Source organism: Thalassophryne amazonica, chromosome 7, assembly GCF_902500255.1.
Source record: "Thalassophryne amazonica chromosome 7, fThaAma1.1, whole genome shotgun sequence".
Classification (NCBI taxonomy): domain Eukaryota; kingdom Metazoa; phylum Chordata; class Actinopteri; order Batrachoidiformes; family Batrachoididae; genus Thalassophryne; species Thalassophryne amazonica.
In genome coordinates, this window is record NC_047109.1 from 71433967 (window position 1) to 71452897 (window position 18931).

The 18931-nt window shown below is 41.5% G+C and overlaps 1 protein-coding gene across 4 annotated transcripts in view; it reads right to left on the minus strand.

Annotated features, from left to right (window-relative positions):
- Nucleotides 1–18931, minus strand: part of grik5 (glutamate receptor, ionotropic, kainate 5) — a 352876-nt gene that overhangs the window by 6259 nt on the left and 327686 nt on the right. For all 4 annotated transcript variants that reach the window (XM_034174412.1, XM_034174411.1, XM_034174414.1 and 1 more), the window contains exons 16-17: nt 15364–15529; nt 9960–10185 (exon numbers count right to left, since the gene is read on the minus strand). In XM_034174412.1, the coding sequence (XP_034030303.1) occupies nt 9960–10185; nt 15364–15529 (392 nt within the window). The remainder of the gene's footprint in view (nt 1–9959; nt 10186–15363; nt 15530–18931) is intronic.

An 18931-nucleotide genomic window follows, 5' to 3' on the forward strand; every position in this document is an offset into this window, starting at 1 on the left:
TTCTTGAGCTTTGCCTGACCTTTTGGATTACATTGCTATTAACATTTCTTGTGCTCTTGTACCCTCAGTCTGTTTATCTGGTTTTCCTCTGTGCCTGTTCCCTCACGGACACTGCTGCCTTGCGGACTGATTTCCCTGTGTTCCTGGATTAGTCAATGTCAAGTAAAGCCTCGTTTACACATAGACAGTTTTGTTGGCGGGTAGTACGTAGACTGAAGTTTGCGGTAGTTCCGGCTGTTTTTGCGGTGGAAAGGGGTGGAGCATTTCGCCGGCATTTTGACTGCCGTACTATCCGCAAATAGGCGGATAAAACGCAGCTAAATCCGCCAAATAAAGCAGCGTTTTGACGCCGTAGCATCCGGCACACGTCAGGCAACGGGGGTTAATACCCAGTTCTATCCTTTACAATCGCAGGTTAAGACGTGCGTGAGAACAGTGGTGTTCTGCTGCCGCCGATAATGCCCTGTGGTTAATACCCAGGTTTTTATCCAGGCAAATCCTGCGTTACTCCAGGATCATTTGCATATAGGCACCGCCCCAGAGTATAATAGGCTGAAGCAGCAGGAATACATGCCTCTGTCACTGCAGGGGGAGGGAGATCATCCTCAGCTTTTTCTTCTCCTTCCTTTCCCCCTCCTCAATGTGTTGCTCCGTCTCCACCACAGGCCTCCCCTCTGCTTCTGAACCAGACCTCTTGGTTTCCTTCTTCTTTAAGTCCTTGCCGCTGCTAACTTTCTTTTAGGAGGCATACTGGAGCTTCTCTGCAAAAATATCTGGAGCTGGCCGTGAGTGAGAGGCCTGCATGCAGCGCGCTAGCGTTTTTATACTGACCGCTGCCTATCGGCCGTTTGGAATGCCGTTTGGAATGCCGTTTTAACCAGGAGGTGGCGTTTAGAATGGCGTACTGTCCGCTAGTACCGCCGTTTTGTCTGCCTCTGTCGCCGGTTAAAACGTTGTTGTGTACGCCGATGTGGGCTCTATCTCCATTTTATATGCCGTTGATTAGGGATACAACGCCGGCCGCCGAATAACGGCGGTGTAAACTGCAGCACTACAGGAAGGGACAGGATGAAACGGCAATTTAAAAGTATCAAACGCCGTTGTTCGCGTTGTCTCTGTCATCATGCGAATTCTCTGGGAGCGCTCCCGGAATTATTTGACATGTTGAATAATTTTTTCGACGACTCCCAGTGAAGCCGGAACTAAGCCACGCCCCCTAGCGCCGGTGTTAACAACAGCGTTTGATCCCTCAGTGTTTTACTTACCTTTCTGTGTTGTTCCTTACAAAGGTTTTCTCAGTTGTACTTAAACAGTTACAGTGAGATCAGGAATTCTGCAACATTTTAACTAGAGTGCCTTAATCCATAGAGTGGTGTCAACTCAGAACATGGCACCATTTTGGTTCTGCGCTGAACTACTCAATGAACCTTTTATGGTTTCAACATTTTCTTAAATCATTTAACCACATACAGCAACACATGTACAGGTGTTTTCAAAATAAGTATAAAATAGTTAAGCAATCAAATTTACATAAATGTACAATTTATGATGACTTATTAATTAATTTAAAGCCTGATTTATGCAGCTGCACAGCTGTAATTCAGTGTCATGCAATGATGTGCATGACAGTTTTAAAGTTCTCCATCTCTGGATTATGCTTTATTATTATTACTAATTTGGCCCTCAACAACCTTTTAGCCCTGGTCCCACCAAATAAAGAACAGTGAATAATGAGCCGTGCAGTTTTTTTGTTTTGTTTTTTTTTGGTATGAGAGGAGGTATTCAACAATCATTGGAAAATAGTGGATCTGAGAGGTTCTTAGAAGCAGAATATTCATCTAACGAGGCTCATCGCTGAGCGTGGTGGTAATGAGGAAGACGAGGACGAAGCTGGTAAAACCCATTATCTGAACACCTGGCAGCTACGAGGACCAGACAGGCTATTTTGGACAGGCTATTTTGGCTCAGCCCTCTTGCACACTACAATTCCACCTGCTTTGTGCACCGGATACTGTATTAATTATTTTGTAGCAGAGCTTGGATGCTGAAAACATCTCTAATCGCTTCTGGAATCACAGAGGACTGTTTCATCTGCACCTTATTTTTCCCTCTCTGTTGTATGGCTGGGGGGCCTGGCTGCCTTTTTGTTTCTGTCTTTTGTTTTTCCTTCCAGGTGGCTTGCATTTGGAACTGAGTGGCTGTGTTGCTGAGTTTATCAGGACCTCACCCTGATCACCTGAGGCTGATCACCTGCGGCTCATCAGGACTCACAGCTGTGGTGCATCTGCATGGATTGGAACATGGTGGCATTTAAGACTGGAGTGCACAGTGTGTATTTGCCAGAGACTCGACCTTGTGACCAGACGGGTGAGATCGTCGTCTCGGGAGCCATCTCATTATCAGTGGATGCAGAGAACGTCCAGGGTTTGATGCACGGTCTGTGAAAGAGGAGGGGGTGAGGTCTCACGCTCGTCAGCACACTTCCTGAGGTACGTTAGATTTTGTGACTAACATTTATACAGTCAGTAAATGTGGTGTCCCTCACACCTTTTTATATTGAGCTGTATGTTAGTCATGTATCGGCTTCCACTGCAGTGGAGTTTTGTGAACTGGATGTTCCATGCCTGCAGGTTGGGAAGCTGATTAGTAATCAAGCCAGGAAGTGTTTGCTGTTTGTACACCTTTAAGTGTTCTCTCTGTGTGTAGAGTGTGGACTCACATAATGGTTCCTTCTTTCACAGACTCGGTTTGTTGCGGCCACCTGGGGGGTGTCGGCGGGGTCCTTGGGTCCGAACAGCTTCTGGCTCCGGACCGTTAGTGCTGCTGGGAGCGCACCACGCCAGACCGCACTTTCTGTTATTTTTGTATCACTGTTATGTATTAAATTCAGTTAGCCTTTGTACCGTGCTCTGCTTATTTCATACTGGGTCCTTCAAACGCTGGTCGGTTCTCCGAGCTGCGTCCGACACATAACACTCTCTCCTGCTCCATGAGGAATGTATTCGGAACAGCTTAAAAGGTAGCTATTTGTAATGTTTAATAGTTTGGTAAAACAGTTGCATGTTCATTCCTAGCTGTAAAAGTATGTTTATGATAGATTTAACATCTTGTTAATGGACAAATGAGGTTCGCTGTGTGTGCGCACTGACGCAGTGACTGGCACTCAAGACGAGCACTTACGCAAAACACCAGCTCGCAAAAGAGTGATTTTGCAGTCAATAATGGATGAACACAAAGTTAAAAGTTGGATCACGGTGTCAAAATGGCTGGGTGTTTAAACCCGCGGAAGAAATAAAGCCACCGAAGCCGCGGAAGAAATGAAGCCAGCAAAAAGGAGCGTAGAGGCAACTGTCCAGGAATGCAGGACGAGAGCATGCAAAAGAGCGATTTTGCAAACATTAATGGACGAACACAAAGTTAAAACTTGGATCACTGTGACTGTAAGCCACAGAAGAAATAAAGCCAGTGAGAAGAAGCACAGAGGCAACTGTCTAGGAACCCGTGGTTCGGTTGTAGCTGGTCTGATTATGGATGTGTTTTTTTGTTGTATTTTTTGGCGGGGGGGGGGGGGGGGAGGGGGGTGATCCACACAGTTGCGGCAGTGGGTGTATATAATTAAAGCGGCCACCTCATTGTGGTTTCTTTTTTGTGGTCACAGAGAGCTGGGTGAACACACAGAACTGCTGCATTTAATGACTCTGGAACACAGGTGAACAGCAGCCTGGCACACGGTGCACACCGACCATTATTGTGCCAAAGTAGTTATCCCTGTCAGAATTTGTATCCCCTGGCACGGGCGCGTGCACTAACTCAGTGCAGTGTCTTTGGACTGTGTTTAAAAATGTGACATTTTGAATGGATGCTGTGAATTGAAAACCCACACTTTAAAGGGACCAATTGTGGGAGGGCTGGAGGTTTGGACCAAACCCATGCCTAAACGTGCACCAACGTCGTGTTACATGGTGCTACATGGATCATATGTGGCTTGACGTGGATCATGTGCTGCGACACAAGCCATTTGAGGCTGGACGGGGCTCAAATGACAGGTCGCCGTAGCTGACTAGAGGCTGATACCTGTCACATTTGAGGTACTGAGAACATAGAGGTGCCTTAGTAGCAGATACGTGACGGCTTCAAATGTGGATCATTCTTCAAATAATCGCTGACACACCCATGCGTGGCTCATTATTCATGGCTTATTATTTGGTGGGGCCGAGGCTTTCTTTCTACAGTCATCACTTCCAAATCAAAGGTAAGCTGTACAATTTCCTCTTTTACCGACTTTGTGCTGTAAATGCGCAGACTTTTCTGATCCATTTATAATATGATGGCAGACAAAGCAGTGAAAGCAGAAAAGTGTCAGATAACAGCCTTTTGTGTCTGATTTAACATGTGCACGTCCAGGCTGCGGGTCTGAGTCTGAACACAGTGTAAAAAAATAAACGGTCTGACTTTTAATCAGGGAAATGACTCCGGTCCCAGTTTCCTCAAATTGATGAGTGTCAGAGCACGGAACTTTAATTTGTACCTCTGTTACTGTGCACATTCAGACTGCTTGCAGTTTTTAATAGAAATACATTGCAATCAGATGGGACATTTTATTCGATGTGAGCAAAAAAGCTGTTATGCAAATTCCATTATATACTCTGTTTATTACATGGGAAACAGTAACAAAAACTTTGGGACTTCTTTTTTGTCCGGTGACTGCGAATATCCAATTTATACGATGATGGTTTAGGTGAGTTTTAATGCACATGGGACTGAACAATAAATTTATTCTTGCAAAGCTTTGACGATGAAGTCGCTTCCATCCCACACGGCTGACTTTATTTTCCCAAATATTTCTTCTGTTTGGATCTGAAGGGAATCGGCACATCTTGAAGCCCTTGCTGTGTCTATTTGTGCCTCCAAATACACAGCAAATAAATAAATAAAATAGCTGTATTTACATGCAGACAGATTAACAGGCAAACGCTATTTTGAACCCAAGATGGCACCATGAGTCACGTGACTGTTTTTTTTTTTTTTGAGTCATGTTGCCACTCCCTCAATTAAGGCACTCTAATTTTAACCAGTGTCTCAGATTTTAATATGGTGCGTGTCCACATGTGGCTTCATATCCAGTGGGTGAATGTATATTCTTTGCAAAGTCACAACAACTGGTGAGGCCACACATACAGCAGTGTTCAGAATAATAGTAGTACTATGTGACTAAAAAGAATAATCCAGGTTTTGAGCATATTTCTTATTGTTACATGGGAAACAAGGTACCAGTAGATTCAGTAGATTATAACCACTCTCTCTATTTTACTAATAGCCCAATTTCATAGCCTTAAGAGTGTGCATATCATGAATGCTTGGTCTTGTTGGATTTGTGAGAATCTACTGAATCTACTGGTACCTTGTTTCCCGTGTAACAATAAGAAATATACTCAAAACCTGGATTAATCTTTTTAGTCACATAGCACTACTATTATTCTGAACACTACTGTATTATGTGCATACCTTTCATATTAATTACAATATCAATTATTATTGTTGAAGCAACATTGACAACAACAACAATAATCCTGATGACATGCACACATATGTAGTAAATGCCTCTCATATGGAAAAACTAGAAGCATGTCTGGCTCCAGTGAAAAGCTGAATATCTTCTGATTTTCTACTTTTAAGGAGACTGACATGATTTTTATTGGCCCTTCCAGATAGAAACATTTTTATGATCAATTATCATGAATGAATTATCATTTTTGATGAAACATTGTCCTTTGACCTGCACCTTAGATAGATGACAAAGATGGCCCATTTTCATTTATGCAACACTGCAATGATCAGACCTATTCTGTCTACAGCAGATGTTGAAACATTGATTTATGCTTTCATGGCCTCCAGAACTGACTAGTGTAACATGTTATTTTCTGGTTGACTGCATGAGAGTACAAGATGGCTTGACATGTCTCAGAATGCTGCTGCTAATGTCAACTTGAATTGGGAAGTGTCATCCTCCCTTCATTGACTCCCTGTAAATATACAGATTTTAAGGTTCCGTTGTTGATTTCATGCCCTGCGATCTCAGGAGAAGTCGGCAGGGTGTAGTGGATATACTTTATGAAATATTTTGTCATTATAAATTCAATTCTGTTCAATCCTGTCAAGCCAAAGCTACCTCTGACCTGTTTTCTTCAGCATACAGTTACCATGTGGTTTTTTTAAGCACTTTTTTGTGCTTTGACCAAGAACGTGATCGGGGGCTCAAACTGGCTCCTTCTCTTTGATGCAGAGAACGGACAGAGGAAGTCGGGAGGCTTAAGCCACTTTCACACTGGGGCTGTGTAGAGTTGGATTGTGCTGCGTATCTAGTATGCAGGAATGGCTGCGTAAATTATGCATGGTGGGGGGGGGAGCAGGGGGGAGAAGCTTGGCTCCATGACACTGTTTTTACAGACTGTCTGGACACGCAGATGGATTTGATACATTGTTAAAATACATTATTTTCAGGAGTTCATTCATTCATCTTCTACCGCTTATTCAAATTAAGGTTCGCGGGGGGCTGGAGCCTATCCCAGCAGTCATGGAGCGCGAGGCGGGGTACACCGGAACAGGACGCCAGTCTGTCACAGGGCCACAAACAGACAAACAAGCACAGACACACCCACACACACACCTACGGACAATTTAAAGACTCCAATCCACCTAACCCGCATGTCTTTGGATGTGGGAGGAAACCGGAGCACCCGGAGGAAACCCACGCACACACGGGGAGAACATGCAAACTCCACACAGAAAGGCCACGGGAACTGAACCCATGACCTTCTTGCTGTGAGGCAACAGTGCTAACCACTAAGCCACCGTGCTGCCCATTTTCAGGAGTTAATGGACTTTATTTAACGTGCCACAATCATGGGAGAACTTGAGAAGTTGAAAGTGGAGCTGCAGCCAGCGATCATGCGAGTGATCCATCTGTGAGGAGTTAGTGGACACGGACATGTCCTCTCCCTGGCGATCCCTCCGTGAGGAGTGGACATGGAATGTCCTCTCGCTCCCGCCTCTTCTTTCTTCTGTGGTTTTGAAGCTTCACTGCCAGCAAAGTCCAGTAGGATGAATAAAATCTAAGAATGCAGCTATGTATTGATGAAAAACCAAAAAGGATTTTTCACCCTGGCGTAGGGTTGTGTACAATGCCAGAGGCATGGTGTACAGTAGCGCAATGTTGCATAGATTTACATACAGTAGCGGAGTGCTGTGTAGACTTGCGGAACACTGTGTCCAGTGCTCTATGCTGAAAGTCCATGAAAAAATTATTGAAACATGTTTAATTTTTTACGTCCATTTCACAGACCCCTTTGCATCCCTCAGTGTATTGCCATGGAGGGCTGCATAAACTCGATGTAGGGCTGCATAAACTCAGCGTAGTAGCTATGCCGCGTTACGCAACTCCAAGTTGGCCCCATGTGAAAGGGGCTTTAGGGAAGACTTGTCAAAGGGAAGCTGTTATTGTTGCTGTTTAGATTTTTTATTTTTTTTAATATCTGTTTTAAATTTGAACTTTTGCCTTGTAATCTTTTATGATGTTACGCACTTTGAAATTTCCTAACCTGAAGAAAAGTCCTTTTGGCTTCTCTCTTCTTGCTCAGAGTTGCCACAGCAGATCCGTTATGGAGCTGCATGTTGATTTGGCACAAGTTTCACGCCAGATGTCCTACCTCACACAACTCCACATTACATGGAGAATGGGCATCGAATGTGTTGAAAGCAAATACACTGATCACTTGGCCAGCATGCTGTCCCACATTTTCTCTCCTGAAATTGCTACATAAATGAGATGGAGACAGATTATCTGCTGTGGAAATCTGTAATGGGAGCAGCCAAAAGAAGCAGTTGATGATGAGTTGTGCAGTGTCGGTGTAAATTGCAATCTTGGATTGTTGTTTCTGCCACTGGTGGCTTTTTGACTATATTTTATTTGATTTTAAACTTGTATTGACAGGCTATCAAAGACATAACCTGATCTCTGTCTGCAACCTTCACTGACCTTTAAACCCCTCATGAGCCAAAGTGCAGACAGCCTAACATCTTCAGGCATGTCAGTCCATATGAAACACAAAGAATTATCGAGCGTACTAGTCAGTCGGCCTTAAAGTGCTTTGTTTGAGAAGCTGATACTAAATTAGTGTTGACCTTTTTATTTCACTTTTCAGAACCCTTAGGCTGACCAAATTACTGTTCAAAGTTTCATTCACATTTTAAACGGTATCTAACGATGACCTCTGTCATGGAAATCACCCACATTTGTTAGTTTATTGGATTGTAAGCAGGATTACTGAAGTAATGCATAATATTTTTCACCAAGCACGGGGAGAATGTCAGGTCTGATGTGAAACAGACACCACCAAATTTTGGTGTGCATGTTCAAATTTTACAGCAACATTTTATATGTATTTTTCTCTTAAAGAAAAGGCTTCAATATGTTTTTCAATTATGTCAGTTATTGCCTCAGCTCCCCCAAACACCTGGTGCTGCATTTTGTAACTCTGGTAGATGGAACAGTTCTCATGGTAACTGCAAATTCTGGTACATTGATTTATGACATACTTTATATACCAGACCAAAGATTTTAAAAAGGCGGAGTCCAGCCAGCAGCTAGCTATAAGAAAGCTTGGTCTGGGTTCCTAGTATGCACATCATGGCAGAGCCAGTGAATAGGCTGACCAAATGTCCTGTCTTCCCAGGACATGTCCTGGTTTCTTTGAGAAGACTATCTGAATTTGTATCTTTGGTTATAGATAGTATTTTGTAATGTAACAATTTTCTATCCATACAGAGGAAGCATACTTTAAATGTATTGAAAATACAAGGCATCTTTAAGTAAACTTCAAGTATCTCATTGCTGGGCCGAGTGTCCTGGTTTTTTGGTATTCCAAATGTGGTCACCCTACCAGTGAATAAACCAGAGAACAATGTTGGAGGAAATGAAGACAAGAAAAAGAGAGTGACACTAAGCAAGAAACTGCACAAGAGTAAATATCAATTGGGCTTTTTCTTGGCGAGAGAAAGAGACTAAAGAATAGGGGTTTCTACACATCTTTGAATTTTGGTAGTTCCCGCTTTGACTGGCAGCCATTGTTGGCTACAAACAACATATTGCACAAGACCAGCATGAACTACAGTCAAATTAGAGTCACCAATTCCACTAATCTGCATGCCTTTGGAAGTGGGATGAAGCCAGAGCACCTGAAGGGAACTTACACAAGCACCTGGGAGAACATTAAAACAACCACACAGAAAGGACCACTGCAGAAGCCAACCTGGGACCTTCTCACTGTGAGGCAACATTGCTAACCACTAAGCCTCCATGCTGGAGGATGGTCCAGAAAATGTCAAAATAAATGCTCATAAACCTTAGATTCCTTAAAACAATGCAAGTTTGTAATAGAAATAAATCACAAAATGTAAATACGTATTTCCCGACATTGCATGATGAGATGTTGGTGGAGGAATACCCCGTAGTGAGTGACAGTTTCTGTGTCTTAAGTTCTTCTTTCCCTTTATAACCACTATGATTAATATCTCATTAGTCACTGAAAGCTTTCTCATCACATCTCATCTCAACATAGCTATAATAAAACATAACTTAACCAGACAGCATAAGGATTAGCACCAAATTATACCCAAACATATGTTTGACAAATGAAAAGACAACATTTAACAAGTCAAAATTTGAACTTACTGCTATGTATTAGAGATACATTTATGTTGATATAATACCATTAACTGGCAATTTATCAAACCGATAGGTTTTACTACTTGTGTTAATGAGACATTTATAGCACAAGATATTGTGAATTTATTAAGCAATTTAAAGTCATTACCAGCTGCCTATTATGTTATTAGCTGTTATGTGCTGTTATGCAATTAGTGTTTTAAAAAGTGATGTATTTTCATATGAAAGCAGTTACCAAGCGGCATGCCGATGCCGTAGCCTTTGGTGTCGAGCAGGCCTCCTATCTGCGTGAGGTTGCAGTTGAGGCCGCGGTGATACTCGTTCATGGTGCTCTCCATCAGGAAGGCATACTTGGAGTTTAATACGCGGGCGATGCCCTCCTCTGTGCTTTTCACAAATACGCTTGGCTGCTTGGAGTTCATGTAGTTCCACATTCGCTGGTATGTTTGGTAGCGCGAATTCTGCAGAACAACACAGAGACGACAGGAAGTTACATTTGAATTCAAGGTACAAACCTCGAATGCAGGTTTGCATGTTTTTTCTGACATCTCTGCTCAAGCGCAACTCAAACAGAGGGGGCAGAAATGAAGGAGGGATGACCTGGAGAAAGAAGCATGGCAAAAGAGAGATGTGTCCTAGATAGAGCAGGGGAGGGAGGTACACAGAACAGAAAAATCAGTGTGAATAATGAGATGGACAGAAAAGCATCAACGCTAAATAGGAGTTTTAAAAAAAGGAAAAGAAAAGAAGAGGAGCAAAGTGAGGTGAATCAAGGCAGCAGATTATTTGCTTGTGGCACAGCTGATGCATCATTTTTCCCATGGAGGGAGATGGTTCAGCACTTAGGAAAAAAATATAGCATGCTCAGAAAAAGATTAAGCCTTTAAGTGTAAAATTACATGTTGCAGCTTTGTGCATTATGTGGTGGTCTGTGTCAGTGGTGGCACAGTTCCGATAACATAATTATCAAAGATAATGTTTTCATTATTGGATGATCTTTTTAGATAAATTTAAAAACCATTATTGGACTAATTATCTTCCGATAAATTTTTGTCCGATAACGGAGTAAACAAAGCTGAACAGCAGCAAACATTTTTAAAATTAGTTGAGCACCTACCTGTTAAAAGTTTCCTAACAGATGTATAGTTCCACCCTCTGCAAACAGAAGAGAGCTGCTTCTATGAAAAATTGCTCTATCCTCTGCAGGCAAAAGAGAATGGGGGGGACATTTCCTTTAACACTATACTGATATGCTGGCAATATCACCCAAGTCATCCAGAGGCATACATTTTTAACTTATGGTTCAAATTTTAACCAAACTAATTTTGGACAAGTTATTTAAAATTACTGTCATAGCTGAAGTTTTATAAAGTGAAAATATCAGATATATGTTTTAGTTTTAAAGTAATGTGCTAATTTTTAAGGTTTTAGTGAGCACATGCTGTGCCCAGCAGTGCATTATGGGTAGGATAGGGTAATCTCAGTATGTTCACGACAGGACAAATGCATTTCAGACACTCTGTTCAGGCTCCACGGACAACAGCATTAAACTCTAGTGCCTAAAACTCTCGTGAATATATTCTCTGGGTTTATAGACGTTATTGTATTTGCGTTTGTTAAATTCCACACATCTTAAATGTAGCTGACATGGATTATCTGGAATTTTGTTTTGGCAAGTTTTCACGGTCTGTACTGCCATCTACTGGCCAGTAGTGTTCATGGCACTTCATGGTAGTATTCATCCTGAAGATGAGCAGACGCTATATTTTTAATCACAAGTTAAGTTTTTTTTCAAACTTAATTTACAAAAACTCTCGATGGGAGACATCAAAGTTTAAAAACAAAACGACAAAAAAAAAACAAACAAAACATTACAAGACAGCTCTGCTGTGTTTGCACATGCACGGTGCGAGCAGGTGGATGCTTGTAGCTCTTCAGCAGCAGGATACCTTCACAATGGCTGGCCAGAATAATATCAAACAGGGTTGATTTTCATTCAACCATACGATCGGCGATCAGGAGGTGGTCGTGAGATGTTAAACGCAGCTTGTTACTCCATGTACACTACACGATACAGGACGCGCGATTAACCTGAAACTCGGTCCAAAAAATTTTCGCACGAATGAAAAATAATCTGAAAAAGGGCCAAAACGCGCACAGTGTAAAGCCAACATTTATGTGTCAAGACAATATTGAGTGCACGTTTTACAATATAATAAAACGTGCGCACAGCACTAATAAAATGAGCGCACATTCTCTCCACATGCAAAACATTTTGCGATGACAGTTCCAGGGCTCCATAAAAATGCCTGTTTTTACAAATAAAAAATGGAATATTTTACAAAAGCACGTTTATCTGTAAACACCAACACACGACACACGTCACATTAACGTTTTGGTTTACATAATGAATGACTGAACCAATCAGTATTTAGCAGAGGCACTTTTACCCAGAATCCTTTGCGATCTGTCTGTGTTTATTACAAAACCTCAGAATTAGTGCATTATTCAACATTAAAAGATATATGTTATATTTTAACTTTGTACAAATGACAGAATTGACATTAATGGAGTTATTCTATCAGTATTCACACCAAACCATAAATCAGTATGACTTTATTTTCCAAGACCTCCGCCTGACCGGAACATTGTGATTGGTAGAGAGCTGGCTTTGTGGCTGCTCTCAGCTTGCTTCTGTGCTGTAAGCTGTGTAGTAAACAAGAGCTTCCAGCAGGGGGCAGGATGTTCAAACATAGAAGTATGGGCTCATTGCTTGGGTCTTTCGTCGCTTTTGATGCTTCCAGAAGCGATCGTGGTGTTAAAACTCAAATTCAGTTTATTAGTAGTTGCAAATGTACCACAGATAATACTGGAATTTATTGGTTATCTGTAACTTCCAATACATTTTTGGGTGGTTTATTGGTTTATCTTTATCAAAGATAACTTTTCAGTTATCTGATTATCTGTTATCGAAGTTAATTTTTTGGTTATCTGTGCCCACCACTGGACTGTGTAGATTAACATACTATAACGCCGAAATATATTGCACCTGTAACACAGGAAATTACAGATCACACTATTATAATCACACATGATAGCACAGGACAATTTCTCATGCATTATATAAATAGCTTTTACTACAGTGGACACACACACTCTTTGACAAACACAGATGTCAACACAGATGCTGTAAGTGGTCTCAAAAGCAAACAAAGGCAGTCAGCCACTTAATGCAGATACAAACAGCCATAAAGAAAACAACAGTGGAGCTCTGTTGATGTACGTGCAAAATGAGCACAACAATTCACTTTGTGCACAGCCACAAAGGCAAACATTTCTCCATTGCAACAGTACACAAAGAAACATTTATATCTGTACATGTTTCAAACAGTGGTAGGCCATCGGGACCCACAAGACCTTTTGAGCTAGCCCAGATATAGTCAGAATGGGAATAATTAACTCCATAATTTAATATTTTCCATTCATGCTACATGTGCTTTGCAAAAAAACATTCAAATTACTTATTTAATTATTATTTGATGACCAGTGTTGGGCAAGGTGGTTTCAAAGTACAATACATTATAGGTTACTAGTTACTGTTATTTCAAAGTATGTAATTTGTTACGTTGCAATATTACTGACTCTGAACTGTAATGCGTTACAAGACTCATGTGTTACTTTTGAGTTACTTTCACCAAAACTGCAGAAGTAGGACTTGGTATTCTAAAATGCTAAAATGTAGTTTACTACAGCCCATTACACATCCAGTGGAGGGTGATGTGGTGTAGCATAATGAATGAAGGCCCTTAAGGTTACTAACAACAATATAATGAATATAAAATGAGTCAACAAAAACTTTTTGTCCTTGCATTGACTTTGAGAACTGATTTCGGGTAATCCTGGGGTGCTGAATCCAAATCTGAGCTCAGATTTCCTCTCACATCACATTTTTTTGCAATCTGCATGTTCTCTATTGATGGATTATGCAAACGTTGCTCATTCATTCATTTGTTTGATGCCACTAATAATGCAGAAGAGCAGCATCAAAAGCATATTTTTTAGACCAGGTTCGTGTAATGTGAACAAGAGTTGTAATATCGTTTATGGCGCCGAAGAGGTGTACAAGACTGCAGCTTTTGTTTCAATGCTTGATACGAGAAATATGCTTTCATATCTCAAAAACATGACTGGCAAAAACTAACACCAGATTCAGATTTGAAAAACACCATGCAAAAAAAATTGTGTTGACCAGGGGAGGTGATGGTTTAGGGGAGGAGATGTCTAGGGGAGGTGATGGTCTAGTAGTTAAGGTGTTGGGCTTGAGACCAGAAGAACCTCGGTTCAAATCCCAGCCTGGCTGAAAAATCACTAAGGGCCCTTGGGCAAGGTCTTTAATCCACTATTGCTCCCGGTGTGTAGTGAGCGCCTTGTGTGGCAGCACCCTGACATCGGAGTGAATGTGAGGCATTATTTGTAAAGCGCTTTGAGCGTCTGATGCAAATGGAAAAGCGCTATATAAATGCAGTCCATTTACCATTTATTTATCAGTGTAATTGGTGCAGTGAAGGCTCAAGGCGCAATACAAGTAACAACCACAGCCAGAATCCCAAAGGATCAAAGTCTGGCAAAAATTATGATAGAGATGGTGTGAATATTTAAACTCTAGGCCAATTCATATTAAACACAAAAGAGCTAGACCTCACTATAACGTAATCTGTAGCCTAATGACAGGACAATATACACAATCTTTCTTTTCCTTTCCATTCTTTTGTCTTTCCATTCAAGAAATTCACAGCACAAAGTTGGCATGATGGACACAAGTTATTCTTTATAAAGATTTATAAAGTGCACTTGGAGGATTAGCCCTCAGCCTCAAGGGATGTAGCATTTTAGTCCAACTTCACAAAAATTAGCATACAGGCCAAACATAGCCTGCAATTAGTAAGACCCTTCGGCTGCTCCCTTGTTTGCACTCGGGTTCGCCACAGCAAGTCCAAGATGGATTTGCATGTTGATTTGGCACAAGTTTTATGCCTGATGCCCTTCCTGATGCAACTCCACATTATATGGAGCAATGTGGCAGGGGTGGGGTTCGAACAGGGAACTTTCCGCACTGAAACCAAGTGCATTAAACACGTGACCATCACCCTGTAAAATCTTGCAAAATTTCAGAGGTCTCCTCCCTGTGAGATGTCAATAACATTGAGATGCTCTGATAACACTGCAATTTAACCACTGCACATGGAAAACGGCATTATTGTGCCTAAAACTCTCATGAATATATTATCTGGGTTTTTAGACGTTATTGTGTTTGTTTTATGTAAACATGTGAGAATCTCAGGCTGTTTCTCTGTTATTTTCGGTGGGAACTGCTGTGAGCCACAGTCGCTTGTAGTGCCTTGCATGGCAGCACCCTGACATCGGTGTGTGAGTGTGTTTGTGTGAATGGGTGAATTTGAGGCATCATTGTAAAGCGCTTTGAGAGTCTGATGCAGATGGAAAAGCACTGTATAAATGCAGTCCATTTACCATTTAACTGTGTGAGGCTAGCACTCAAGGTCTACATGTAAAATACACCACCCAGCACTGTCAAACATAAGCACAAAGCCGACCAAAGCTGGCACTGCGACAGCTTGTACCATGAAGAAGGTCATGGTGCTCCCTCCATGGATGGTGCCATACTCTATGTTTGTCTGGTCAGCCAGGTCATCTGGGGACTCAATTGGAACTTCCATCCTCTGGACGGTGAGGAAGGCTGCCAGATTGGCAGTGTAGGAGGAGATGATGATCAGGGTGAATGCCCACCTGTGAGGTGGAGGAGACGAGGGAGTAGCTCAGTACATATTGTAGAATGAACAGTAATAAGCTTTGTGGTTTTCCTGAAAATCTCATTAAGAAACATATCATGTACTCACTATATAATATTCTCCAAGCCTTATCTTGTTCCGCTCAGTGCAATTCTACTTCCCTCTATTTCTTTCAGCTCTGAATAAATATTTCTTTTTCACATGACTCCTTCATGGTCACTGCTTAGTTATAATTAGTCCTGCATTTCTGTGAATTTTGCACTTCTTTTTATTTTGTACATTTTACATGTGCTATATTGAAAGAAAAGCTATGATATATATGTTTTATTTTTTGATCTATGCGCACTGGACAATTTATTACATAGAGGTGTAAGTAATGAAGCATGACTGAGTGTGTGTCCTTGGCTGTTGGTAAATCTAATCACTGTTACCTGCCCTGAAATGTGAAGACGTTCTGACTTTGCGTTAATCATACTGAGAGCCGTGTGGTTATTTGAGTTACTGCAGCCTTCCTGTCAGCTTGAACAACTCTGGCAATTCTCCTCTGACCCTGCTAAAAACAAAGTGTTTTCCTCTCTCTCTCTCTCTCTCTCTCTAGCATGAAATTCTCAGGAGATCAGCAGTTTCTGAGATACACAAAATCACTGTCTGACAGTAACAACCATTTCACAGTCCAGCTTTCACAGATCATATTTCTTCTCTGTTCTGATGTTTGTCTCAACACCAGCTGAACCTTTGGACCATATCAGTAGGCTTTTTAGGAGAACCTTTCTGCCACATTATTGCTTAAATTAAATATTTTAAAGAACAAAGAAGTGAAACAATCAGAGACAATGTAAAAATAAAAGTGGCCTTGACCTTCCACCTGGTGTAATGTAGTGCAAGTGTCATTATAAATTTTCATCTGATGCAGCTTCCATTTTTATCACCTATGTACAGTGAGGAAAATAAATATTTGAACACCCTGCGATTTTGCAAGTTCTCCCACTAAGAAATCATGGAGGGGTCTGAAATTTTCATCGTAGGTGCATATCCACTGTGAGAGACATAATCTAAAAAAAAAAAAAAAAAAAAAAAAAAAAAATCCGGAAATCACAATGTATGATTTTTTTTTAATAATTTATTTGTATGTTACTGCTGTAAATAAGTATTTGAATACCTGTGAAAATCAATGTTAATATTTGGTACAGTAGCCTTTGTTTGCAATTACAGAGGTCAGACATTTCCTGTAGTTCTTGACCAAGTTTTCACACACTGCAGCAGGGATTTTGGTCCACTCCTCCACACAGATCTTCTCTAGATCTTTCAGGTTTGGAGGTTCAGCTCCCTCCAAAGATTTTCTATTGAGTTCAGGTCTGGAGACTGGCCAGGCCACTCCAGGACCTTGAAATGCTTCTTACGGAGCCCCTCCTTAGTTGCCCTGGCTGTGTGTTTGGGGTCATTGTCATGCTGGAAGACCCAGCCATGACCCATCTTCAATGCTTGTACTGAGGGAAGGAAGTTGTTTGCCAAAATCTCGCAATACATGACCCCATCCATCCTCCCTTCAATACGATGCAGTCGTCCTGTCCCCTTTGCAGAAGAGCACCCCCAGAGTATGATGTTTCCAACCCCATGCTTCACGGTTGGGATGGTTTTCTTGGGGTTGTTCTCATCCTCTAAACATGGTAAGTGGAGTTGATTCCAAAAAGCTCTATTCTGGTCTCATCTGACCACATGACCTTCTCCCATGCCTCCTCTGGATCATCCAGATGGTCACTGATGAACTTCAAACGGGCCTGGACATGTGCTGGCTTGAGCAGGGGGACCTTGCTGCCCTGCAGGATTTTAAACCATGACAGCATCATGTGTTACTAATGTAATCTTTGTGACTGTGGTCCCAGCTCTCTTCAGGTCATTGACCAGGTCCTCCTGTGTAGTTCTGAGCGTTCTCAGAATCATCCTTACCCCACAAAGTGAGATCTTGCATGGAATCCCAGACCGAGGGAGATTGACAGTCATCTTGTGTTTCTTCCAGTTTCTAATAAATAATCATAACAATTGTTGTCTTCTCACCAAGCTGCTTGCCTGTTGTGCTGTAGTTCATCCCAGCCTTGTGCAGGTCTACAGTTTTGTCCCTGGAGTCCTTAGACAGCTCTTTGGTCTTGGCTATGGTGGACAGGTTGGAGTGTGATTGATTGAGTGTGTGAACAGGTGTCATTTATACAGGTAACAAGTTCAAACAGGTGCAATTAATACAGGTAAAGAGCGCAGAATAAGAGGGTTTCTTAAAGAAAAATTAACAGGTCTGTGTGAGCCAGAAATCTTGCTGGTTGGTAGGTGTTCAAATACTTATTTACAACAGTAACATACAAATAAACTATTAAAAAAAATCATACATTGTGATTTCCAGATTTTTTATTTATTTATTTATTTTTTTGGATTATGTCTCTCACAGTGGACATGCACCTAAGATGAAATGTTCAGACCCCTCTATGATTTCTAAGTGGGAGAACTTGGAAAATCAGAGGGTGTTCAAATACTTATTTTCCTCACTGTATAATCTTTAACCCATGTTGCATATCAAAATGTTCAGGAGCCTCTCAGCTTTCAGAGTATCTGACACATATTTTTCTAGAGCACTGCATACAGAATTAATCTGACTCTAAACCTGGTACAATGAAAAGCATTTTTTGAAAATTCACCTTTGTTCATGTGTATGAACTATTTGGCTGCTAGAAATGGTCTCCCCAGTTTCTCTGTGATCAAAGTGTATCAAATATTGATACACTAGTTTTTTTGACCTAACGACTTTGGTAAACCCATTTCTAGCAATGTTTCTGTGTAGGCTGTCAGTTGTCCAGGTGGTTTCCATAGTAGAGAAGCTTGAATCTTCGACTGGACTGGGTTGCTTGACGTGAGGACGTTTCGCTTCAAATCGCACAAGCTTCCTCAGCTAAAATTCTTGCTCTGGAAGTCTGACTTCTGTCTGACTCTTGTAGAGACGAATGAACAGAAGCCAACAAAAGCTGGAGTTTTAAACCTAACCAGACCCCTCCTACTGAGAGGCAGACTGCTATAGGCTAGTGACTAAACAATAGCTCTAATTAGCAACTATTGTGCTCTACTTAGCACTCTCCTAATGACAGGGCAGCTGTCCCTCCTAATGAAGGGATGGATTCCTTTCTTGATGGCTCCCTTGACTCTCCTGATGATGTGAATGACTCATTACCATGAACAAAAGACTGAAACTCCTTTGACCTGAGTACCCCATTGTAAACAGGGGACAAAGCATGTCTCAGACCACCTCCCCGGTTAAGGCTGGGTTTCAAACGTTTCACAAAGAATGCCTCCTTGACCCCTCTCTCAAACCATTTCTTCTCTCTGGCTAATATTTTAACTTCCTTGTCCTCAAACGTGT